The sequence below is a fragment of the Stylophora pistillata genome, chromosome 1, assembly GCF_964205215.1.
Source record: "Stylophora pistillata chromosome 1, jaStyPist1.2, whole genome shotgun sequence".
NCBI classification, from domain to species: domain Eukaryota; kingdom Metazoa; phylum Cnidaria; class Anthozoa; order Scleractinia; family Pocilloporidae; genus Stylophora; species Stylophora pistillata.
The window spans coordinates 2,808,286-2,830,000 of NC_142519.1; the positions used below are offsets into that span (position 1 = coordinate 2,808,286).

The window sequence follows — 21,715 nt, forward strand, 5'->3', positions numbered from 1 at the left end:
ATCTTAAAATGATCTAATATGACGATCATAAAGATATGACTTTTTGCCGAATACTTGTGAGTTATCATAACTGGCTCAGCCCCCATAACTACAGTTGCTAGAAAATTTTGTTGTGAAAATATTCGCATTCAGGAAACATGAGGTCAAAACAACCGCGTGTAATATCGTACCACTGCATTTTAAAGGGAAATTTAATAATCATCTATAATAGAAACATAAGTACCTGGCTCTAAAATATCACTACTGACTACTGACAAATAAACTGAACATTAAGCTCATCCGATATGGATAATCATTCCAATTTAGAGGAAGCCATAGCCCCCTTACAGATAATACTATGAGCTTTTATTGAGCCGTTTATATCAGATAGCAGTAAATGTGAGCGAATGAGAAAGTGCAACATCCCTTTGAAAGAATTGCTTAAAAGTTTAAAAATCAATTGCATTTCGGATGCAGGAAACACTAAGTTATCCTAACCCCCTTAAAGAGTATCAGGTACGACAAATAGTGATTGAAAGTAAAACAATGGTGCTTGAGTATTTCAATACTTGAGTTCCTTAAAAGGTACTCGGTCAAGTATAGGCTCACTCATGATGTAATTGGAGTGTTCGAGCGTAACACAGTTTAGTCCCCCACTGTTTGTAATAAAAACGGAATTAGGAGCTTGCTCTAAGGAAATTAACACCCACGTTCTCAATATCATAGGACAATTTTGCTACGGGGGCCGCTACAGTGACGATAACGCGCAAGAATGCGGTACAAAAATGACGGCGAAACACATCCAGCATTTAGGACTTATGAATTTCATTCATAAAATGATGCAAAAATGTTAAGGTGAATATCACATGATGTTTTAGTTAAGAATCTCAAGATAAAGAATACTACAAGTCCTCATCTCTTTCATACAATTGTAATCTGACCGTGATGGAAGATTTCATTTATTTTAAGGGTTACTGAGGTTTCAACTCAAAACTGTGCAAGCTTTGAAGTTTGAGTAAGTAGAGAAGGAGACATCTTCCAAACAAGGAGAGCAAGCTTCAAGCGTATTTGGACTTGGATATTTTATCAATATTTTTAACTCCCTATGCTAATTCAAGCAGAGAAGTTCCAGAACATCCTCCCCTATGAGTATTGGGAGACTCCCGGGAAATACAGTTGTCTTCTAGCATATTCCAATTGCGTTTACATAGTTTCTACCCTTGCTAAGTTAAGGAAAATTGCACTGTATGAATGCAAAGTTGAGTAATAGAAATTTTTTAATCTACAACTGTGCTACATTCACTGTTCGAGATTTAAAGCTTTAAGGTCGGAGGAGGAATTTTATCGTATAATGTCTGCTTCTCAAAATTCGTCTTTGGTGCTCAGTGCGGCACTTTTATTTGTGATTAAATTGTTACTTTCAACTCGTGCAGCTTCGGATAAGTTACAAAAACAACAAGACAGAATCCGAGAAATATGAGTGAGAAACTATGATTTGGTGTATTATGATAACCCTTGGATTATAAAATTAGCAGAATGTTTTTCTGGTTTGGTGTTAGGATTCAGCGATTCCTTGCAAAGAACAATTCTACTGGCACTCTAGTGTTCTCCATAAGTTTAATACTGTATTATACATTTCGCATCACAAGATGTTAAATTCGACAGCTCAATCGTGCCGATCGTTTATTCGTTGCATTGTTTCCTTTACTTGATTCTCTTGTAATCCTTCTTTTCCTCGTTTATTCTTTTTCCCTGATACTCTTAGCTTAAGTGAAGAACCGAACTCTCATTTTTATCCCTCAACAGCTAAGAATTCTGCTGAACTGTTTACAAGGGGTCAAATCATAAGTGGTACTGTTTATACAATGGAAAAGTTGAAATCACTCAAACCACGGGTGAAGCTATTGGAATGTTCGTTTAATTTCTATTCCTAGTGGGAATGTCAGCCTTACTCTGTTTAAAATTAATTATAGAGTATATTGATATAGCCACACGCTTGGATGAAAGATTTTAACTTTGTAGAGATAGCTGGTATTACGCCTGATTTACGTACTCCAATTTAAATGCATGTAATAAGATCTGCTTACCATTAGTAAAACATTGGTATTACCGTAATTGTGTCGCATTTCAAACGAAGATGAAGTCATGGCCCGGTCAACTCACACCTGCCGGAGCTGCAATCTCACGGGAATGAAGCACTGAGGTTTAAGATTCACCTTTAGTTATCAAGTATCATTATTCATGATACTCGGTACGGTATAATTTTCAGTTGCATTAAGATTGTACTAACATTTGTTAGGTCTAAGAGATTCAACCTAATAACTAAGATTTGTATTCGTCGAGTACGAAATCAATTGCTGTCGCTTCTATATGCTTCTGAAACTGCAAATTCTCTGACATACGCTTTGAGACACGCTGAGTTCAAATCTTTAGACACTGGTTTTGAATAAACACGGTCCTATGTATGATTTAAAAAGCTGATACGTTTACTACGGACGGCATTAATTACAATTGGAAGGAAGGAAGCGTTCAAACGGTGCCTCCGTTTTCGGCTTACTGAAGGTTCGATCTTTCCTTCTATTTTAAGATGTTTGTCATTTGATTACATCTATAATCAATGCTTTCTTGTATTTAATGAACTGTTTAACTTGGCCTGAAAGATAAATCACATTTGGTAAGTTTCACAGCTGAACAAAAGCAAACTTTCTAGTGCAAACAACATGGATATCGGCATTTTCCTTCCTTCACTTTTTACAAGGATAAATGTAAGGTATCTTGGTTTGTGAAGAGAGGTTGTCGCGTGACTATTTCAGCTCTTTGCCAGAAATTTGGGTCAAAATGGCGGACGCGCGTGCGTATTGAGAAGTTAGTGGCGGCGAAATCGTGTAAGGAAATGTATGGGATTTCCACAAAAATCCCAAATACAGCAAATGCGAGTCAGAGTATTCCCTAGCTCCGACTCGAGACATGTTCAGTAGAGATTACGCTGTACTTCTCGCATAAAAATAATTCAAAAGCTGTTTGTCTACTTACTTCCAGGAATGTCAGCAAGGTTCGATACTCGAGGCTAGTCATTACCTCTAGTCTGTTTCAAACATAGCGTAATCCATGGCAAAGGATCGTCGATTTGAGGAGCAACCCTCCAAGAAGTCAACTAGCTCCTACTCGCATTAAATAAAGGGAAGTTCGAAGTAAGCAAATCGTCCATAAAAAGAGACATTTCTTGACAATAATATACTTCCAAAAGAGCTTGAAAATTGCTATTTTTTCCCTGTGGAGTTTGTGATCTGAGACCATCTTTGAGAACGCACTAGAAGGGAAAGCGTTAAAAGAGAAACCCTCCACGAAACCTTCAAACTGTCGCCATATTTGTTTTTCTCATTCAGTAATGTTGGAAGGGAAATAAACTCAATCCAGACCCTCTCATACTAAAGTAGAGCCTTAAGTAAATTTATTTTCTTGCCCGAAAATTAGGAAGCAGATCGAAGAGAACTGTATAGTACGTTCGTTGAACTGTGTTTTCAACTGGGAGAAAAAGCTCATTTCAAGTAAGATTTGCATAAATCTTCCCATTATTTAATGCAAGTGGTTTAAGCTACAATTTCCAAAATTTCTCACATCCGTAGACGATTACAAATAAAGCCAGTTTGAATGGACATTGAAGCTTAGTGCAGATTGTCCCTAGCATTACACTAGACAGCAATTTGCTATAAGTCGCTCTGCCTTAAAAATACCAAGAGATATGTTCAAAGTTGTTGTTGTTTTTTTTTTTTCTCCTTAAAGAAGGTCCACAGAACTTAAATCGCTGAATATTTAATATGGAACTCGTCCTAACCCCTATCTTTGTTTTCATCCGACCGCAATCCGCTGACCAATGAATGGGGGAGCAAAATGTCCTCGATTTCTGGCGATGTCATAAGGATCGGTGTTTTGAACTCAATTAAATAAGTAAAAGATAGCTGACTTCACTATTTAACGTTAGTAATTCCTGTTTGCTTGCGGATGTCTGTCTTGGCTTAGTTGATTGTTCAGTTGAGTTAACATGAAATATAAAGCTCGTGTGGTGAGTTTTACGGCTGAATTTAAATCAATTTTTTAAATGCAATCTACATGGATTCCGGAGTTTTCGTTCCTTCATGAATTGAGACCGGTAAACTGGTGCAGGTATATTCAATTCAAAATTGATCTCTATAGGTGAAACGTCATCTGTAAAAATTCTGTTTTAGCTCGTGCAGCTGGAAATTGATATTCGCCGCTTGTGTCGCTTATGTTGCTTTGCGATGACTATGGGCCTATCCGCACTAGAGAATTAAATGTTTATTTAGACAAATTTTCTGTCATTACCAACACTTAACCAGTGCTGATGATTTGCCGCGACTTGACAAATTTTGTTCGAAGCGAACACATTTTTAAACTCACCGCCGACGAGATTTGTCCCGGGTGAAACGTTGGCAAAATCGACTAAATAAAAAAAACTGTGATAAACTTGTCGGTCATGTGTCGCAAACGCTAACAGCAGCGTGGTAATTGAACTGAGTTCAGTTTACCAAAAGATTACAGTGATTGTCTTTCGTTGCGAAACTCGCGGATTTTACAAACTCAGACAAATGAAGATGAATCCTGGCAACTGGAGTTTAAATCCATACGAAAATTAAAGCCGACACTCTTAGGAGTAGGTTGGGTAGTGGAATGTCCCACCTAATGACAATCAAGGGAACAATTTGCATGCAGCCGGGGCAAGTTACAATGGTGGAGTGATTATCTAGTCGCAACTTTACCAGTCCAACAATGAAGCCGTAGAGTCGGCACAAGATTCAAAAGTGCCCACTCGAGGCAAAGGGAAGGAAAAGCTTCATTGAATAAATGACAATGACATGTAGTATTGGAGTCATTTTTGGCTGTTGACCATTTTTGGCTGTTGACCATTTTTGGCCGTTGACCATTTTTGGCTCTTGTAGACCTGTCTGCTGACTTTGGTTTTTTAATCCACCTCATTGTTCTGAGGTTTTCCATCAAGGGGTTGTATCAGCAACTAGTAGATATTTAGAAATTATAACTTTTGAGCATCCATAGGACATTGCGCCAAAATACTATTAACTTGTACGACACAAGTACTTGTTTGTTTTGTTTTGATAACAAAGCAATTACGCTTAAGAAAGAGAAATTTTGGTCGACAGTGCAAAAATTAGGTAAGACCCTGTTCGCACTACACCGAAAAATTTGGTTTGGTATTTGCGAAAAAATTAAAAATTTTGTAACAACGAATTTTCTGTTTTTATAATTAGCGTTCGCACTTGAGACGTGCGAATTATTTGGGTAGCAACAAATGTCAAGCAATCGATAAAGATACCGAGGTTTCGTGACAGTGCGTTTTCTTTTGTGTCGTCTCTGGTCGAGGACTGATCGCAAAGCAAAATGCCCCCGCGAGATGTTTTAATCGCCTTTCTTTGCTGTTTGCTTGCCATGCAAAAACTGATTGTGTCTAGTCAACAGTTACTTTTGGTTTTGTTGGGAAGGTTTCGGCTTCTACCAATCATGGAGACTTTAACTCAGTTGCTCAATAAACGTCGACGCCTCCGTCGACCTGTAGAATCCTGGTTTGAAATCGTAACTTCCTGAAGCCTTTTTCCGTAGACAGTTTGAGAATAGGTAGAGAGTCATTCGACAACTCACTAACGCGACGTTCAATTACGAGATTTGATGACCAGTTGAAGGGTATCTGTCAGGGGAAAATAGATTTTCTCGACCGACAAAAAATTTTAGGCATCCAAAAGTAGTTGACGGCATCCTTGAAGTTTGGTGGCTCTTGCGAAAATTTTGGTGTGTCAAAAAAATCGTTCGCACTGAAAATGGTTTCGCGTTGAAAAATTTTTTTGCAAAACAAAAATCTCGTGTCATGCAAACAGGCCCTAACCGCGACGGTCACGGTGACGAGGACGTGGCAAAACAAAAGATGTAACGGACAGAAAATAGCTTAGCGTGTGCCTTTGAAAAACTTTGTACATTTCGCAGCTGTCCTCCCTTACAAACAACTTTTGATTTGCGTGGCCTGTGAACAAAAAGCCCAACGGCAAAATTAGCTAAGTTTGCATCCATATGTTGTGCTGAAGTTGAAGTGAAGCGCAGCAAGAAACAGTAAACAAATCCAGCCATGTGCGAAGTTCTAAAGAAGGGCCTATCGCCCAGCGGGAAAGTTGTTTATTAAGGGCCTGTTCGCAATACGTGAAATTTTGTTTGTATTGCAAGAAAACATCTCAACGCGAAACCATTTTCATTTTCCCAACAAAACCAAAAGTTATTGTTCACCAGCCACAATCAGGTTTTGCATGGCAAGAAACAGCAAAGAAGGGCGATTAAAACATTTCGCAGGGGCATTTTACTTTTAGATCAGTACGTCCTTGACCAGAAACGACATGAGAGAAAACGCACTGTCACTAAATCTCCATATCTATTTCGATTGATTGACATTTGTGGTTACGCAAATAATCTGCACGTCTCAGGAGCGAGCGCTGTTACTAAAACAAATAATTCGCCCTTTCATAATTTTCAATTTTTTTGCAAATACACAACCAATTTTTTTCGGTCTAGTGCGAACAGGGTCTTAGACACAGTTTCTGTTATCACCAACACTTCACAGGCACGGATGGTTTGTAGCGACTTGACAAATATTAGCCAAAGCGGACAAATTTTCAAACGCACCGCCGACAAAATTTGTCCCGGGTAAAACCTTGACAAAATCGACTAAACAATCAAAACCGTGATAAACTTGTCGATCATTACCAGTGCGGTAACTGAACTGAGCTTAGTTTACCGTAACAGATTGTAGTAATTTTCTTTTGTTGCGAAACTCGCGGATTTTGCAACTTCCGCAAACGACTTAAGATGAATCCTGGTAATTAGTGTTTGAATTCATAGGCAAATTTTCAGCTGGCTTGGCGCTGGATGCAGCTGAGGCAATATACAGCGGTGACGCAATTTTCCACTTTATCAGTCCAACGGTATGGTAATAGATGTGGCACAGGATCCAGTGCCCACTTAAAGCAAGGGGAAAGGAAAAGCTAAATTGAATAAAATTACAATGAAGTATTGCATCGGTGTTAATTTTGGCTATTAACCGAATTTTAGCAGCTTCGATATTTTTAGTGCGGGTGCAACAGAGGAGACAACAATTTGTCAAGACAAAATTTGACCTTTCATTTTGTCGGGACAATTCTAGGTTTGCCTCCTAGTGTGGTAGGCCCCAAATCATCCCTGAAATGAATCCATTTTTACTCGACATCTTTCGTCGCGTTGCCGACTGCTAAAGGTCCTTAAAAGGCCCGTATAAATTAAACGGTCTCAACATTTGACCAATATTCGTTCGACAAAAGTTGAACGGATGTTGGGAAATGTTGAACGCAAAAACAAAATTGTGCGGCGGCCTTTTATAAAGCCTTACACTGTACAAAGGTCTTACAGAGGTCTTACAAATGAAAAGTTGAATCGATGTTGAATAAAAGTTTAAACCGATTTATACTTGATTCAACACGCTTTCAACACCTTTAAACATTTTTTACGTTTTCAACAACGTTGAAAAACCGCACCGAAAATTAGGTTCAACAAATTGTTGAATTCATGCTGAAGTAAATGTTAAAATCTTTTAAACGGGCCTTAATGCAGAATGGCTGTCTGCAAACTTCTTAAGTATAAATTCATACTCATTCAGTACAATTTCCGACTCATTCAGTATATCTGTGTACTGATAAGTTTGTTTTTGATGAGCTGTCACATTACGGATTAATGATTGGACAGTTTTTACTTTTTGAGTATGAGAAGCATACTCAACAAGTTAAAAGTTAGCTGATTGGCTAATTTTGTACTAGTTAGTTCATTCCAGATTCTTTTTTGGCATTCCAAAAAGTTTTTAGACTGTGTTAGTAATAATTAAGCATTGTGTATATGTAGTTTGTATATTTGATGGCCATATTTACTGCATATCTGTAGTTTTCCACTCGCTCAACCCCCTAGAGGCTATTTTAACACGGAAAAGTCCTCCAATTTAAATGTTATTGAAAATTTTTGATTCATCGTGAGTCTTTCACAGATTACGCCGAAAACAAACCACGATAGGAGCTTTCAAATTTCAAGAAAGCTTTGCAAACTCAAGAAGCAGTCAAGGGGTTTGCATAATTCTTGGGACTTGCGTGATATTGCTAATTTTTACTACAAACATCGTTCATGTACATACAGAAGGCTTTTATGATTTCATTTATTTACTGCACATAATTATGTCAACGTTTTCGCATAACGTTAACAATTGACCTTAAAATCAATCTTATTTTGTACAAAGTCCACTGAACCTAATTACAATCAATGGCTCTAGGAACTTGTTTTTGGATCTAACTGACTGATAGCAAGGTCAGGGGTAGTTTACCGGTACAAACTATCTACCAACAAAATTTTGCATTTTCTTTCCATCAAAAGACTTCTTAAATTAATCCCTTTAGTTAATAAGCCCTTGATACCTATACCAATTTTTAAACTTGACTTTCCCTTGACCACGCCGTAATGGTTGAAGAGCAATGTCAAATTCTTTATGCCATTTCTTTCTTAACCTTTCTGTCTGCCTTTCTGAAGCAAGATTTCCAGAAATCTTTCTCCTCAAATTTCTAAATAGTTCCTTCTGACTTACTGAATCCTGCGTTATTCCACTGGTGTTTTCAAAGTTGTTAAATCAATTAGGGATAAGGAGAAATCGGTATGATATCAAGCACGAAGTTCGTACTTTTCACCAGTGTTCTTGTTGATCTACGCCAACAGTCCATAGTGCTCAAAACTGATAGATGTGACCTTAAACCGCCCGCCATAATCTACGGTTCGCCGTCAATGATCATGAATTTCCTGACATACAAGAATATTGACGAGTAAGGGTAAGGATACTCTCTTTACATGATGTCCTTTGTCTCACCTTTACATTTGTTAGTACTTACGTTTGAGACTTACAATAAAGAGCACGTACAATGAAAGGAATCCGGGATTATCAAGTTACTCACAGTCACTTTCCTCCACCTTTGTTAGATGTTTGATTGAAGTACTCGGGTCATGCAAATTTCGTCTCCGATAAACCGTCATCAATCATTTAGCATTGCCTGAGGCGAGGTCGTGCCGCGCAGTCTTTGTATATGCTCAAATTTTTCACAACATTGTGTACATCCATTTCAGATTTAATGAAGTCCGTGAGGCAAACGCAAACGCAAACGCAATTTGCAATGGCTTAAGAAAAAGTTTTGTGGCACACTGTAGTCAGAAGTACCATTCAGTGAACTTACTTGACTTTCATCCAAGAGAAATGACTCGATTTTGTAACTAATGCAACTGCCTTTTACACCTTCAGAATCATCAAAGTGATTGTGCTTTCGAGCACAGACACACTTTTCAAAAAAGAGAGGATAATAGAAGTAATGATATGTTCTATACGTCTCGTGGGAGCTTCTTAGAGCTAAACGCTATATTTCCGCACCTCACTGACTCTGTCTAATCTGGATTAATTACGCAAATATTGTAAATCGATTTTCAAGGTCAGATGATCAAGCATAGTCTTGAACAGGGAATAAATCTAAGGCTAAATGATCCGTTATCAACATTCACCGATAAAATTAAAAAAAAAGCTATCCGCTTATAGAATCTAAAAATCAAACTCAGGCATTTATTTATCTCTCGATCCTGCAAGTTTCTCAGTCTCTCGCCTGGTGACCTAATTCCTTTACTATCTCATTTATTGAGGAAACGAATTACTTAAATAAAAAGACCATGTTCCTCAAGATGGTCAGCTAGCTGAGTTGACCGGGCCATGACTTCATCTTCGTTTGAAATGCGACACAATTTTACCGGCTATCTCTACAAAGTTAAAACCTTTCATCCAAGCGTGTGGCTATATCAATATACTCTATAATTAATTTTAAACAGAGTAAGGCTGACATTCCCACTAGGAATAGAAATTAAACGAACATTCCAATAGCTTCAACCCTGGTTTGAGTGATTTCAACTTTTCGATTGTATAAACACCACTTATGATTTGATCCCTTGTAAACAGTTCAGCACAATTCTTAGTTGTTGAGGGATAAAAATGAGAGTTCTGTTCTTCACTTAAGCTAAGAGTATCAGGGAAAAAGAATAAACGAGGAAAAGAAGGATTACAAGAAAATCAAGTAAAGGAAACAATGCAACGAATAACGATCGGCATGATTGAGCTGTCGAATTTAACATCTTGTGATGCGAAATGTATAATACAGTATTAAACTCATGGAGAACGCTAGAGTGCCAGTAGAATTGTTCTCCGCAAGGAATCGCTGAATCCTAACACCAAGCCAGAAAAACATTCTGCTAATATTATAATCCAAGGGTTATCATAATAAACCAAATCATAGTTTCTCAGTCATATTTCTCGGATTCTGTCTTGTTGTTTTTGTAACTTATCCGAAGCTGCACGAGTTGAAGGTAACAATTGAATCACTAATAAAAGTGCCGCACTGAGCAGCAAAGACGAATTTTGTGAAGCATACATGATACGATAAAATTCCTCTTCCGACCTTAAAGTTTTAAATCTCGAACAGTGAATGTAGCACAGTTGTAGATTAAAGAATTTCAATTACTCAACTTTGTATTAATACAGTGCAATTTTCCTTAACTTAGCAAGGGTAGAAACTATGTACACGCAATTGGAATGCTAGAAGACAACTGTATTTCCCGGGAGTCTCCCAATACTCGTAGGGGAGGATGTTCTGGAACGTCTCTGCTTGAATTAGCATAGGGAGTTCAAAATATTAATAAAATATCTAAAGTCGAAATGCGCTTGAAGCTTGCTCTTCTTGTTCGGAAGATATCTCCTTTTCTACTTACTCAAACTTCAAAGCTTGCACAGTTTTGAGGTGAAACCTCAGTGACCCTTAAAATAAATGAAATCTTCCATCACGGTCAGATTATAATTGTATGAATAAGATGAGGACTTGTAGAATTCTGTATCTTTACCTTTTTAACTAAAACATCATGTGATATTCACCTTAACATTTTTGCATCATTCTATGAATGACATTCATAATTCCTAAATGCTGGAGGTGTTTCGCAATCAGTGCCGCATTCTTGCGCGTTATCGTCACTGTAGCGGCCCCGTAGCAAATTTGTCTTATGATATTGACAACGTGGGTGTTAGGTTAATTTCTTTAGAGCAAGCTCCGAATTCCGTTGTTATCACAAACAGTGGGGGACTAAACTGTGTTACGCTCGAACACTCCAATTACATCGTGAGTGAGCCTATACTTGACCGAGTACCTTTTAAGGAACTCAAGTATTGAAATACTCAAGCACCATTGTTTTACTTTCAATCACTATTTGTCGTACGTGATACTCTGAGTGGGTTAGGATAACTTAGTGTTTCCCGCGTCCGAAATGCAATTGATTTTTAAACTTTTAAGAAATTCTTTCAAAGGGATGTTGCACTCTCTCATTCGTTCACATTTACCATTATCTGATATAAACGGCTCAATAAAAGCTCATAGTATTATCTGTAAGGAGGCTATGGCTTCCTCTAAATTGGAATGATCATCCATATCGGATGGGGTAATGTTCAGTTTATTTGTCTGTAGTCAGTAGTGATATCTAGAGCCAGATGCTTATGTTTCTATTATAGATGATTATTAAATTTCCCTTGAAAATGCAGTGGTACGATATTACACGCGGTAGTTTTGACTTCATGAATAAAGGCTGATAGTTTCGAGAGAAATTGTTTGGGGCTGCGTCGGTGGGAGTAACGAAATAATTTGGATATATCAACAAAGTTGAAATGGTAAATTGGCCACCGTAATGATCACAAAAGCTGACGTTTCTAGCGTTAGCCTTTCGCTCCGACGAAAGGACTAACGCTGGAAACGTCAGCTTTTGTAATCATTACGGTGGCCAATTGACCATTTCAACTTTGTTGATATATCCAAATTGTTTTGACTTCATGTTTCCTGAATGTGAATATTTTCAGAACAAAATTTTCTAGCAACTGTTGTTATGGGGGCTGATCCAGTTACGATAACTCGCAAGTATCCCCCAAAAAGGCATATCTTTATGATTGTCATATTGGATCATTTTATGATTAAGGCGAAAACTTTCTGAAATTCGTGCGTTTGTCATTTTTACTGGGTTCTTAATATTGAAACCGCGCAAAGTAATCAAATAAATCGATTAATCTACAGCAGCCTTGTAGAACTTTCTCTTTTTAACCTCCCTATCCGGTTAATACAATTGAGGTACAATTCTCATGGAGCGCCTCACTCCTTTTATGGAGTATGAGGTTTCCGTTGCCCATGAATATTGTCTTATCGCTAAAAAAAACCCTATCGATAGAACCATTTGTATGACGGGAATCCCCGAAGAACATAAAACTCCTTTCTCGCATCTTCGGTATTACGCCTGATTGAAGTACTCCAATTGAAATGCATGTAATAAAATAAGCTTCCTAATGCTATAAATGCAAGGTTCAGCAGTCGAAATTTCTTTAGTCTAAAACTGCGTTACAACGCAAGCCATTGTAGATTTCAAGCCAGAGAAAGAAGTTCCATCTCATCATGTCTGCTTTACAAAGTTCTACTTCACTGCTAAGTGTGGCACTTTTGATTACGATTCAAGTTTTATCTTTAACTCGTGCAGCCCCGACAGTGCACAAAAACAGCATCCATCAAGGAAACAGAAACGAGAGAGGTATGATTACGAATTCATATATTCTCGCAACCTTCAAATCCTAATTACATTTTTCTAGAAGAGGACCCCACTCAAAAAAAAAAAATAAAATAATGCTTCACTTAATGATTTTTGAGTCAAAAGTAGGTTTCTAAGACTCCTGGACTAAAGCGAGATTGCGAGACTGTTCCCGACGCATGTGACCTCTTTTGAAGTCATCATTTGTTTTAATTTATATTAATCAACTGGTCACAATCTGTGGTTGAAACATCTAACGTGCCTGTCATTATCAAGTCTATACCATTGATTCTCCTTTCTTAAATTTCTTTTCTTCTGCTTTCGTTTTCTTCCTTTGACACTTATAAATGCATGGGCACAGAGAATGATTTAACTCAGTATTAATTCCGTTCAAAAGACAAGAAATTCATGTTCACATTATCATATTTCTGCCAACTTTCCTCTACAGCCAAGAGCTGTGCTGAGCTTCAACAAAGAGGTCAAACAATCAGCGGTGTTTTTACGATCGACCCCGATGGCTCAGGTGCATTTGATGTGTATTGCGATCAGACAACGGCCGGTGGAGGTTGGACAGTATTCCAGAGGAGAATGAATCGATCCGTTAATTTCAACCGCACTTTGGAGGACTACAAACGTGGCTTTGGCAATTTCCTCATCGGGGAATTTTGGCTTGGACTTGAGAAGATCTACCGTCTGACACGAAATGGGACCGAAAACAACTTACGAGTGGACCTTGGAGTAAAAGATATCAAGGCTATTTTTTACGCTGAGTACGTTTCGTTTGGCATTGGGGATGAGAATAGTAGCTACACACTTAACCTGGGAAATCTTTTGAGTAAGTTTCTCTCAGTCAGTTATCTATTAATTTGTCAAAAGTCTCTATGCCTTTATTTCGTATATAGGTGTTTCCCAGACGCCTGTATTGTTTTGTTAGTTCTGTTATTACGTCAAGGTACCTTCTGCATGAATGCCGCTGTAATGAACGATACAAATGATCTGCGTCTTCGTGACTCCCCGATAGCTAAATGGCAAAGCCGGGTTCACGCTGGTCGGCTACCTCCGAGCTCTAACTTGATCGAGATCACAAAAGCTTCATTCCTGCCTGTGACTCGACAAAATATCCGTGATCACCTTGTCAGTAAAAGAAAGGAGCTCCACACCTCGAAAGTTTTAAAATGAATGAAGAGTTAATAAGGAAACGAATGTAATATTTCTTCTAGGTAAGACTGTTGATCAAGACTCTCTTACCTACTACAATGGCAAAAAGTTTGTCATCGCTGATACACTGTGTGGTCCAGAGAGTCCGAATTCAGGAGGCTGGTGGTTCGAGGAAACGGCGTGTGAACATTTGAACGTAAACCTCAATGGTGCCTATGGGAAAAATGAAAATGGCAAAATCCATTGGGCAAAACTAGATAAGTCCAGCGGTGCTAATCTTGGTAGCACTCCCTCAACATCTGAGATGAAAATTAGACCAGTCAAATGTTCTTAAAGCTATCTTATTCATTAATTCGTCCACCAATAATTTGTTTTTCCCAAAGAAAACAAAATTCGATGTCACAGGGTAAATTCCTAGCTCTTCAAGGGTAATTTTTTGAAAATAGATTGCTGAACGATCTCAAAATTGATGAATGTTCTACATAGTGACGTCTATCGTGTACACATTTATTTCTGTCGTCAAAATAAAGGGAAATATTTAAACCATGCTTCTACCACTATTTCTCCGTCTAATGGAATTGCTAGTTGTCTCTTTAAAAAGACTGTTACTAGCTCGAGTTCGCTAATAGGAACTGGAATAGGAACTTTTCGTTTCTCGTTAATACTAGCCTTGCTGGTAGAAGATTTCAATCCATCGTCTCCTCTGACCGGGTTTGTCTGATACTCAACTAATCAGCTTGAGACCCTGCAATACTTATCGTTCTTTCCGACATGAGATATATCAGCAGAAAATAAGTTATATAGTTGTCTAGAGGTTTAACATTTATTTTGCAAGCTGTCCGATTAAGCTCAAATATATACGTGTAACTCAACATATACATTTACATCATCCGTATACACACTATCGGCACACATTTGTTTGAAACTTTTCACAAAACCTTAACAATAATTAATTTTTGAGATAATTTTAAATTAGCCAACTGTCAACTCAATTTATCTATCCCCTTGAGAGCTTTTTGTAATGACGTAATCGTTTTATATGTCACGTGGCCTTGTAGAAAAGCACATGCTTTTTGCTAGCGCCGTGTGCTCGACACAGTTCTTTGATTAAAACAGCTCTTTTGATTAAATTCGATGCGAAGATGTTACACTTCTTGTGGCACATTTTTTGCCACAAGTTAACATCCCATTTGAATGACATCAGTTTCATCATGCAAAACAGGCATATTCCGAGACAGCACACCAGTTTGTGACCAGATTGTTCCAGATTAGCGAGAATTGCGACTTCGGAACATCTATGGAAGAACAAATCCGTGATCAGTTAATTAATAAATGTCGGTCACATGATCTTCGTAAGAAACTACTCGCTGTTAATGGTAAGCTCACACCTCAGAAGGCTAGAGATGTTGCTAGATCTATGGCTACTTGTACTAAATGTAAAAAAGGGGGGCCATTTTGCCAAAGTTTGCAAGTCACCAAAGATGATGATTTCGGCCCCCACCCTATAGTGAAATGGAAGACATATTCCCACCGTAGACGTTAAGCTAGGAGGCTTTAGACTGGTAGGGGTTCTTCCCGACTCTGTTTCCTCTTGCAGTGTTATTGACAGAGCGACATGGGAGACGCTTAAGGAGAAGAAAGTGAAATGCGTTCAAGGAGATCCAACAGAAAGCTGTACTCCTATGGATCCAATAAGCCACTTACTACTGCTGGTGGGTTTGAAACTCGTCTTTATTGCAAGGATAAACGTTGCCATGTGTGTTTCATTGTTTTGAAGGAGACAGTAAGGGCAATACTTAGCATGGAGACCTCAGAAGAGCTGAAAAGACTGAATCTTGAAATGAATGGCATGAAAGAATAATCCTGCTAGGGTATTTTCCGGAGCGTTTTTTAGGAGTAAGAAAACTTAAGGGTTTCCAAGCAAAGGTCTACTCTCCACCTCCACCCCCCGCTTTTTAGTCTATATCATCAACTACATATTTGTTTTATTAAGTTAACTTAAAATAACGTGAGTTTACAAGAAGTTTCCTAGAACGTATCGTTTAAACATGAACGAGTAGAGAATCTTTGAATAGCGCAAGTTGATCCTCTTTTGAGAACTATTTTCGCAGCCACATTTGGATTATTCTCGAGGAAACGCAGCGGTTGATGATGATGAACATCAAGGGTCCATTTAGTCGAACTTTCTGACAAAAGTAATCTATGACGAAGCCTAATAGTACATACATGTCTCTATAGTGCCTCAGTTGCAACTTTTGGCTTGATATCATTTGTTGGTAGCCATTACGTCAACAATGTACCAGATTCGATTTGCGTCGCTACCTCGTTATAAACGCGGTGAGAGCTCTTGGAAATATCGATCAAAATGATTGGTCTTTTACAGCGTGATACCTATCGACTTACATGATATGTGTTGGTGGTAAAAATATAATTTGTTGCCCGAAAAGCTGATGTAAATGAAAAGGACAATTCGCCATCTTTCTTCAGATCGCGACTGCAATTTCGTTCAGCGGTCAACTTTGACATTTAATTGGCATGTTATGTTTCTAGTCTACAAAGTTTAAAATGAAACAAAGATTTACGGCTAGCTAACTGTTTGACTTGTTATTTTCTAAGCTTGAGATAGTCGCTGGTTCACCAAAAAACAAATAAGCTGGTGATTTATTGGTCTCCTCTCAGCAAAAGGAAAAAGAAAAGGGTTAAAAATCTGACGCATGTATAGAAATCACTTACATATTTTATCCGAGGTTTTCTGTTTACATTTGATATGTAATTACTTGCAGCTGTCTGCAGTAATATCTCGCTTTTTGTCGAGATGTACTTTAGAAATTGCTTCATTGCAAAAGTGCGGATTACTAATGAAAGGTGAGGCGAGGAAGGGGAGGGGGTTAATAATCAATGTGCCTTGGTATTAAGTATCAGACAGAAGTGTAGCAGCGGCTCGTAAAGGTTACAAATAATAACCAACAATCTGCTAATGTTAACATCAAAACCTGAAAGAAAACCTCCTTCGAGCGTAGACGCTTCTACTTTTCGTAGCGATTCAAGTAGGGCGGAGAGACTATGCTTCCCTGGAATCTTTTAAGCCCGAATAGGGTAAAATGCACAGTTGGGAAAGCAATTGATGAGATAAACTGTAAACCAAGGCATCAGCATGCATTTCAAGATCGTAGGAGTGTCAGACTCAGCGACATTGTTAGAAGATAATGAGTGCATGAGAGCAGGATTTTGCGACACCTACTCTCGCTTATTTACAAACATCCCAGGAGTAAAGTGATATGGAAGGCAACTAAGATCCTCTCTTTCGCATTTCGTGGTTCCTCGTGTTTTTTCAAACGTCTCAAAGGTCGCCAGAGGGCAAATGTTGCAGGTTACTACGAGAAAAATTATGGCGAAAGGTTATTTCAACGTCCAAGAAAACGATTTTAAAGAGGCATGCTCGCTTTTTTGCCTCCGTTTTTTCAGGAATGGATTTAGCCAATGAGGGGGAAATGTAAGTCTTTGTTTGCATCCATTTACGCAACACGCCTCGCATACTTTTTACCAAACCAACTTTAGGTGTTAATATCTAGACAACCAATGAGAATATTGAAAAAGCCTGACATACTCTTATTGATCGATGCCTTGTGAATAAGACTGTGTAGACATTTTGCTTGTGCTGTGGTATCCGATACCCGAAAAAAATAAATAAAAGTATCTTCCATTGTTTCACGCCCTACCGACGCGGACACTTCCTTAAAGGAAACTCACGTAAATCATATTTTCATTGCACTTCGCATCTCTTAAGCTTTCTTCTGATGTATATTTTGCTAGGATTTCATGAAAGTAGCGCACGTACTATTTTTTTCCTATGACACCCACAAGAGTGGGAAGAAACCTTAAAGTCTTGGATAGGATATTTGACCACAGAAAGTCGGTGGTAGTGTGACTAGCATTGTGGCATTAAAGTCTGATGGATGTCTTTTTTCAAACTGCTCTCATAATCATTTTTAACTGAATTGGATAACTTTGACATTGATGCATCCTTGTACTTTACTAAAATAAATATTGCTGATTTCCAAACACATATAATGATGGAAGGTTACTAAAAGATCACTGGATCTCGTGGTAAACGAGTTCTCCTAGTTTTTCCGTCTACGCGATTAACGCGGCAACATCCATTACATTGTGTTAGAAGATAAACTTCCCTTTAAATGGACAGACTGGAAATGCATGATAGACTGAGGCACCGAATATTAGGAGCTAGAGCGAATAGAGCACTTAACTGTACACTTAGCTTATGATACGCTTCAGGCATATACTTTATTATTTTTCGCTGTTTCATTGCTAAATCAAGTTAAAGAGCACAAAGCTTGCTCCGTTGATTGCCCTACTTTGGTCAAAATATAATTCTCAACCATATTAAAAACGTAAGCATTTCTTCTTAAAATTTATTGGAAATATGGTCAATTTAAAACGCTAAATATTCCGAAATATGAAAATTTTACATGACTTCGTCCCATAACAGAAAAAACCAGTGATGGCAAAGCAAGCCCAAAACAGCAGTGAAGTGTATGCCGAAAAATGTGAAGACAATTGTGGGATAACAATAGAGGAAAGCACGGAGTCCAGGAGTTTAGGATCGCGATGCTTAGTTCGATTGAAATAATCCGATTCAATCCGTGGTTTGATTACGTATACTTAGACTCTACAATTGGCGACGAGGATAAACAAGGAAATTTTCCGATATATGAAGAGAAAATATGGCCGTGAAAATCGAATTGGAAAACATACACCCCTTCGATTGCACAGCAATAATCCGACTAGCGTGGGACCTCGTTGGAGACGATAGAAACGTTCTTTTGAGTTTTTTCTCGAAGCCAAGGGGAATATGTACTGGTCGTGGTTGATTATAACAGCCGATGTTTGGACGTCCGTTACATCCACTAAAGTAATTTAAAATTTGGAGAAGATTTTCCGTCCCCATGGGTACCGCAGTTATTGAAAACTGACAACGGTAAACAGTTTGTGTTCGATGGATTTGATCGTTTCTTAAAATCGCATAATCTAGAGCCTAGCACCTCGACTCTGCTCTGGCCTCAGGCAAATGGGAAGTTTAAAATATAGAACAGAGGCTTGCTTAAAGCTCTTAGGATTACAAGAGCCGAGAAGAAGAATATCTGGAGCGAGATGCGAAAGTTCTTTACAGCCTATAGAGTGACATCTCACAGCAGTAGAGGAGTCACGCCGGCAAAACTCCTGTCCAACAGGGAAATCAGATCAGTGATTCCGGAACTGGGAAACTCGAAGTACTCTGACAGTGAGGCGAGAGATAAGGATGCAGAGATGAAGCAGGAGAGAACCGACTATGCTGATGGTAAAAGGAGAGCTCGACAGAGCGAACTAGAACCAGTTGATTTAGTGCTCTTAAAACAGAGGAAAGAGAGCAAGCTCTCGACTACCTATGGCGCACTTCCATATACCGTTAGCAAAGACTATAAAGTGTACGAACTCTGTTCGGTGAGAGAGTGAGACGTTACGGAACACTTTAATTAGTTTTACTGAACACTTAATGAGGCTCGCGTTAGAAGCACATTTGCCAGCTCAGAAAGGTACTCTACTGAACATTTTATTTACATTCCACGTTAGCAGCGTTTTGACGCTCTCAGAGTGACTCGTTACTGAACACTTCAATCCGACCGGTGTTAGAGGCGTATCGACCCATTCATGTTGTGTTTCGTTATGTTACCCTCTTGTTCTTAGGGGAAGAGGGGCTGTAGTGTATGCCGGGTTATGCGAAGACATTTATGGGATAGCAATAGAAAGAAGTACGGAGTCAATGAGTTTAGGATCGTGGTGTCTAATTCGATTGCAGTAATCCGGTTCAATCCTTGGTTTAAATACGTATATTTAGACTCTACAAGCAGAAATCGCGGAAGAAAAAAAAACACAACGGATAGTCAAAGAGTGAGTAAGTTTTATCAATCTTACATGTAAAATGTTCATATTTCGGAATATTTAGTGTATTAAATGGACCATATTTTGCTACCCGTACTATTCCTTATAATGCATTAAAATTCTCAACGGTTGCTCGCGTGACTTAACACTGCGTCACACAACACGTGGCACTTTAATGAAAGAATCCTTCGCTTTTCCTCGAGACGTGAGCTTGGGACGCCTGTGAAGATACGTTCTATTACAAATACTCACGCGCAAGAGAATTTTTCAATAGTACGTGGACCAACGCGGACCTCTTCGAAGGTAAACCTGTGCGCAAATCACACAATAGACAGGACAAGTTGTTTCACTAAAAGTCAACCAGAACTGACAAAGTGATTATCGACGAAAGGTGGAACATGATTTGAAAATGATCAATTTACGAGAGACTGGTTACGCACGGACCCTATGTCCGCTGTTTTGCGCATCCCATTTACCAAAACCTGCATAGCTATTATCTTGTCTTAAGAACTGTTTAAGGACTTCTTCAGTATTTAATTCTCAGACCTCCAAGTACACTACAATGACACAAATTGAACTTATTCCGCTGATGTTTTCAAAACTGTGTGATAAATTAAGGAGGAGGAGAAACTGATATGATTTCGAGCACGAAGTTCGTACTTTCCACCAGTATTCTTGTTGATCTACACACATGTAGTCCACAATACTCAAAACTGATGGATGTAACCTCAAACCGCCCACCTTAATTAATGACTCTTCGAATTCGTCACTGATCATGAATTTCCTGACATACAAGAATATGGACAACTAAGGTTAATGATACTAACTTTACGGGATGTCCTATAATATTTCCGTTACATTTGCTACTACTTACGTTTGAGAATAAAGAGCACGTGCGATGAAAGGAATCCAGGATTTTCATGTTAACTGCAGTCATTTCCATCCACCTTTGTTCCGTTCTTGTTTAAGGTATTCAGGCCATAAAAATGTTTCTCTCGTGTAACTGTCATAATCATTTAGCATTGCCTGAGGCGAAGTCGTGCCGCACAGTCTTTGTATATGTTCGCATTTTTCCCAAAATTGAGTGCGTCCGTTTCAAATTTAATTGAATACCTCAGGATCCGTTCGTTTGTTTGTTTCGCAGTGACTGAACTCATAAAACGCAATTTGCAATGGCTCAAGTAAAGTTCTTTGGCACGCGGTAGTCGGGAGTACCACTTAGCGAACATATTTGACTTTCATCCAAGACAAATGATTCGATTTTGTAACTGATGCAATTGCCTTTTACACTTTCTGAATCATCAAAGTGATTGTGCTTTTGAGCATAGACACTTTTCAAAGAGGAGAGGATAATAGAAGTAATGATATGTTCTATCTGTCTCGGTGGAGTTCAGGATCAATGAGGTGTGAAAATAAAGCTAAAGGCTTTATTTTCACACCTCATTGATCTTGTCTAATCTGGATTAATTGCGCAAATCTATATGTACCGATAAAATTGTAAAACAACTATTCGCTTATAAAATCTAAAAATAAAACTCAGGCATCAATTTATCTCTCGATCCTGCAAGTTTCCCAATATCCCCCCTGGTGAGGAAACGAAGTTATCCAAAACGAGGTTACCCAAAAAGACCGTGTTATACACGATGATCAGCGAGCTAAATTGACCGGGCCATGTTTTCATCTTCGTGTGAAATGCGACACAACTTGATTTTACCGACATTCCCGACAAGTTTAAAATCGTTCATCCAAGCTTGTGGATATATCCATGCACTCTATAATAAATGTTAAACAGAGTAAGGCTGACAGTCCCGCTAGGAATAGAAATGAAGCAAATATTCCAATAGCTTCACTCCTGGTTTGAGTGATTTAAACTATTTGATTGTATAAACACCCCTTATGTTTTGACCCCTTGGAAACAGTT

General features: G+C 38.4%; 2 protein-coding genes across 3 annotated transcripts in view; both read left to right on the plus strand.

Moving 5' to 3' along the window:
- The window catches only part of LOC148740817 (uncharacterized), a 36,688-nt gene extending 16,763 nt beyond the window's left edge, over positions 1 to 19,925 (plus strand). Inside the window, exon 14 of one of the 2 annotated variants that reach the window (XM_088731033.1) lies at positions 15,406 to 19,925. In XM_088731033.1, coding sequence (XP_088587159.1) covers positions 15,406 to 15,423 — 18 coding nt within the window. In that variant the 3' untranslated portion in view covers positions 15,424 to 19,925. The remainder of the gene's footprint in view (positions 1 to 15,405) is intronic. The other variant, XM_088731047.1, reaches the window with a different exon arrangement.
- On the plus strand, positions 12,496 to 14,403 carry LOC111345559 (ryncolin-4). Its single transcript, XM_022952849.2, has 3 exons — positions 12,496 to 12,702; positions 13,148 to 13,534; positions 13,920 to 14,403. The coding sequence occupies exons 1-3, from the start codon at positions 12,570 to 12,572 to the stop codon at positions 14,189 to 14,191; spliced, it is 792 nt and encodes a 263-aa protein (XP_022808584.1). The 5' UTR covers positions 12,496 to 12,569; the 3' UTR covers positions 14,192 to 14,403.
- Positions 19,926 to 21,715: the final 1,790 nt, after the last annotated feature.

Coding starts and splice junctions, on each gene's coding strand:
- LOC111345559 (XM_022952849.2), top strand. CDS start 12,570: ATGTCTGCTTTACAAAGTTCTACTTCACTGCTAAGTGTGGCACTTTTG. Junction 12,703..13,147: donor AGGAAACAGAAACGAGAGAG/GTATGATTACGA, acceptor TTTCCTCTACAG/CCAAGAGCTGTGCTGAGCTT. Junction 13,535..13,919: donor TAACCTGGGAAATCTTTTGA/GTAAGTTTCTCT, acceptor TATTTCTTCTAG/GTAAGACTGTTGATCAAGAC.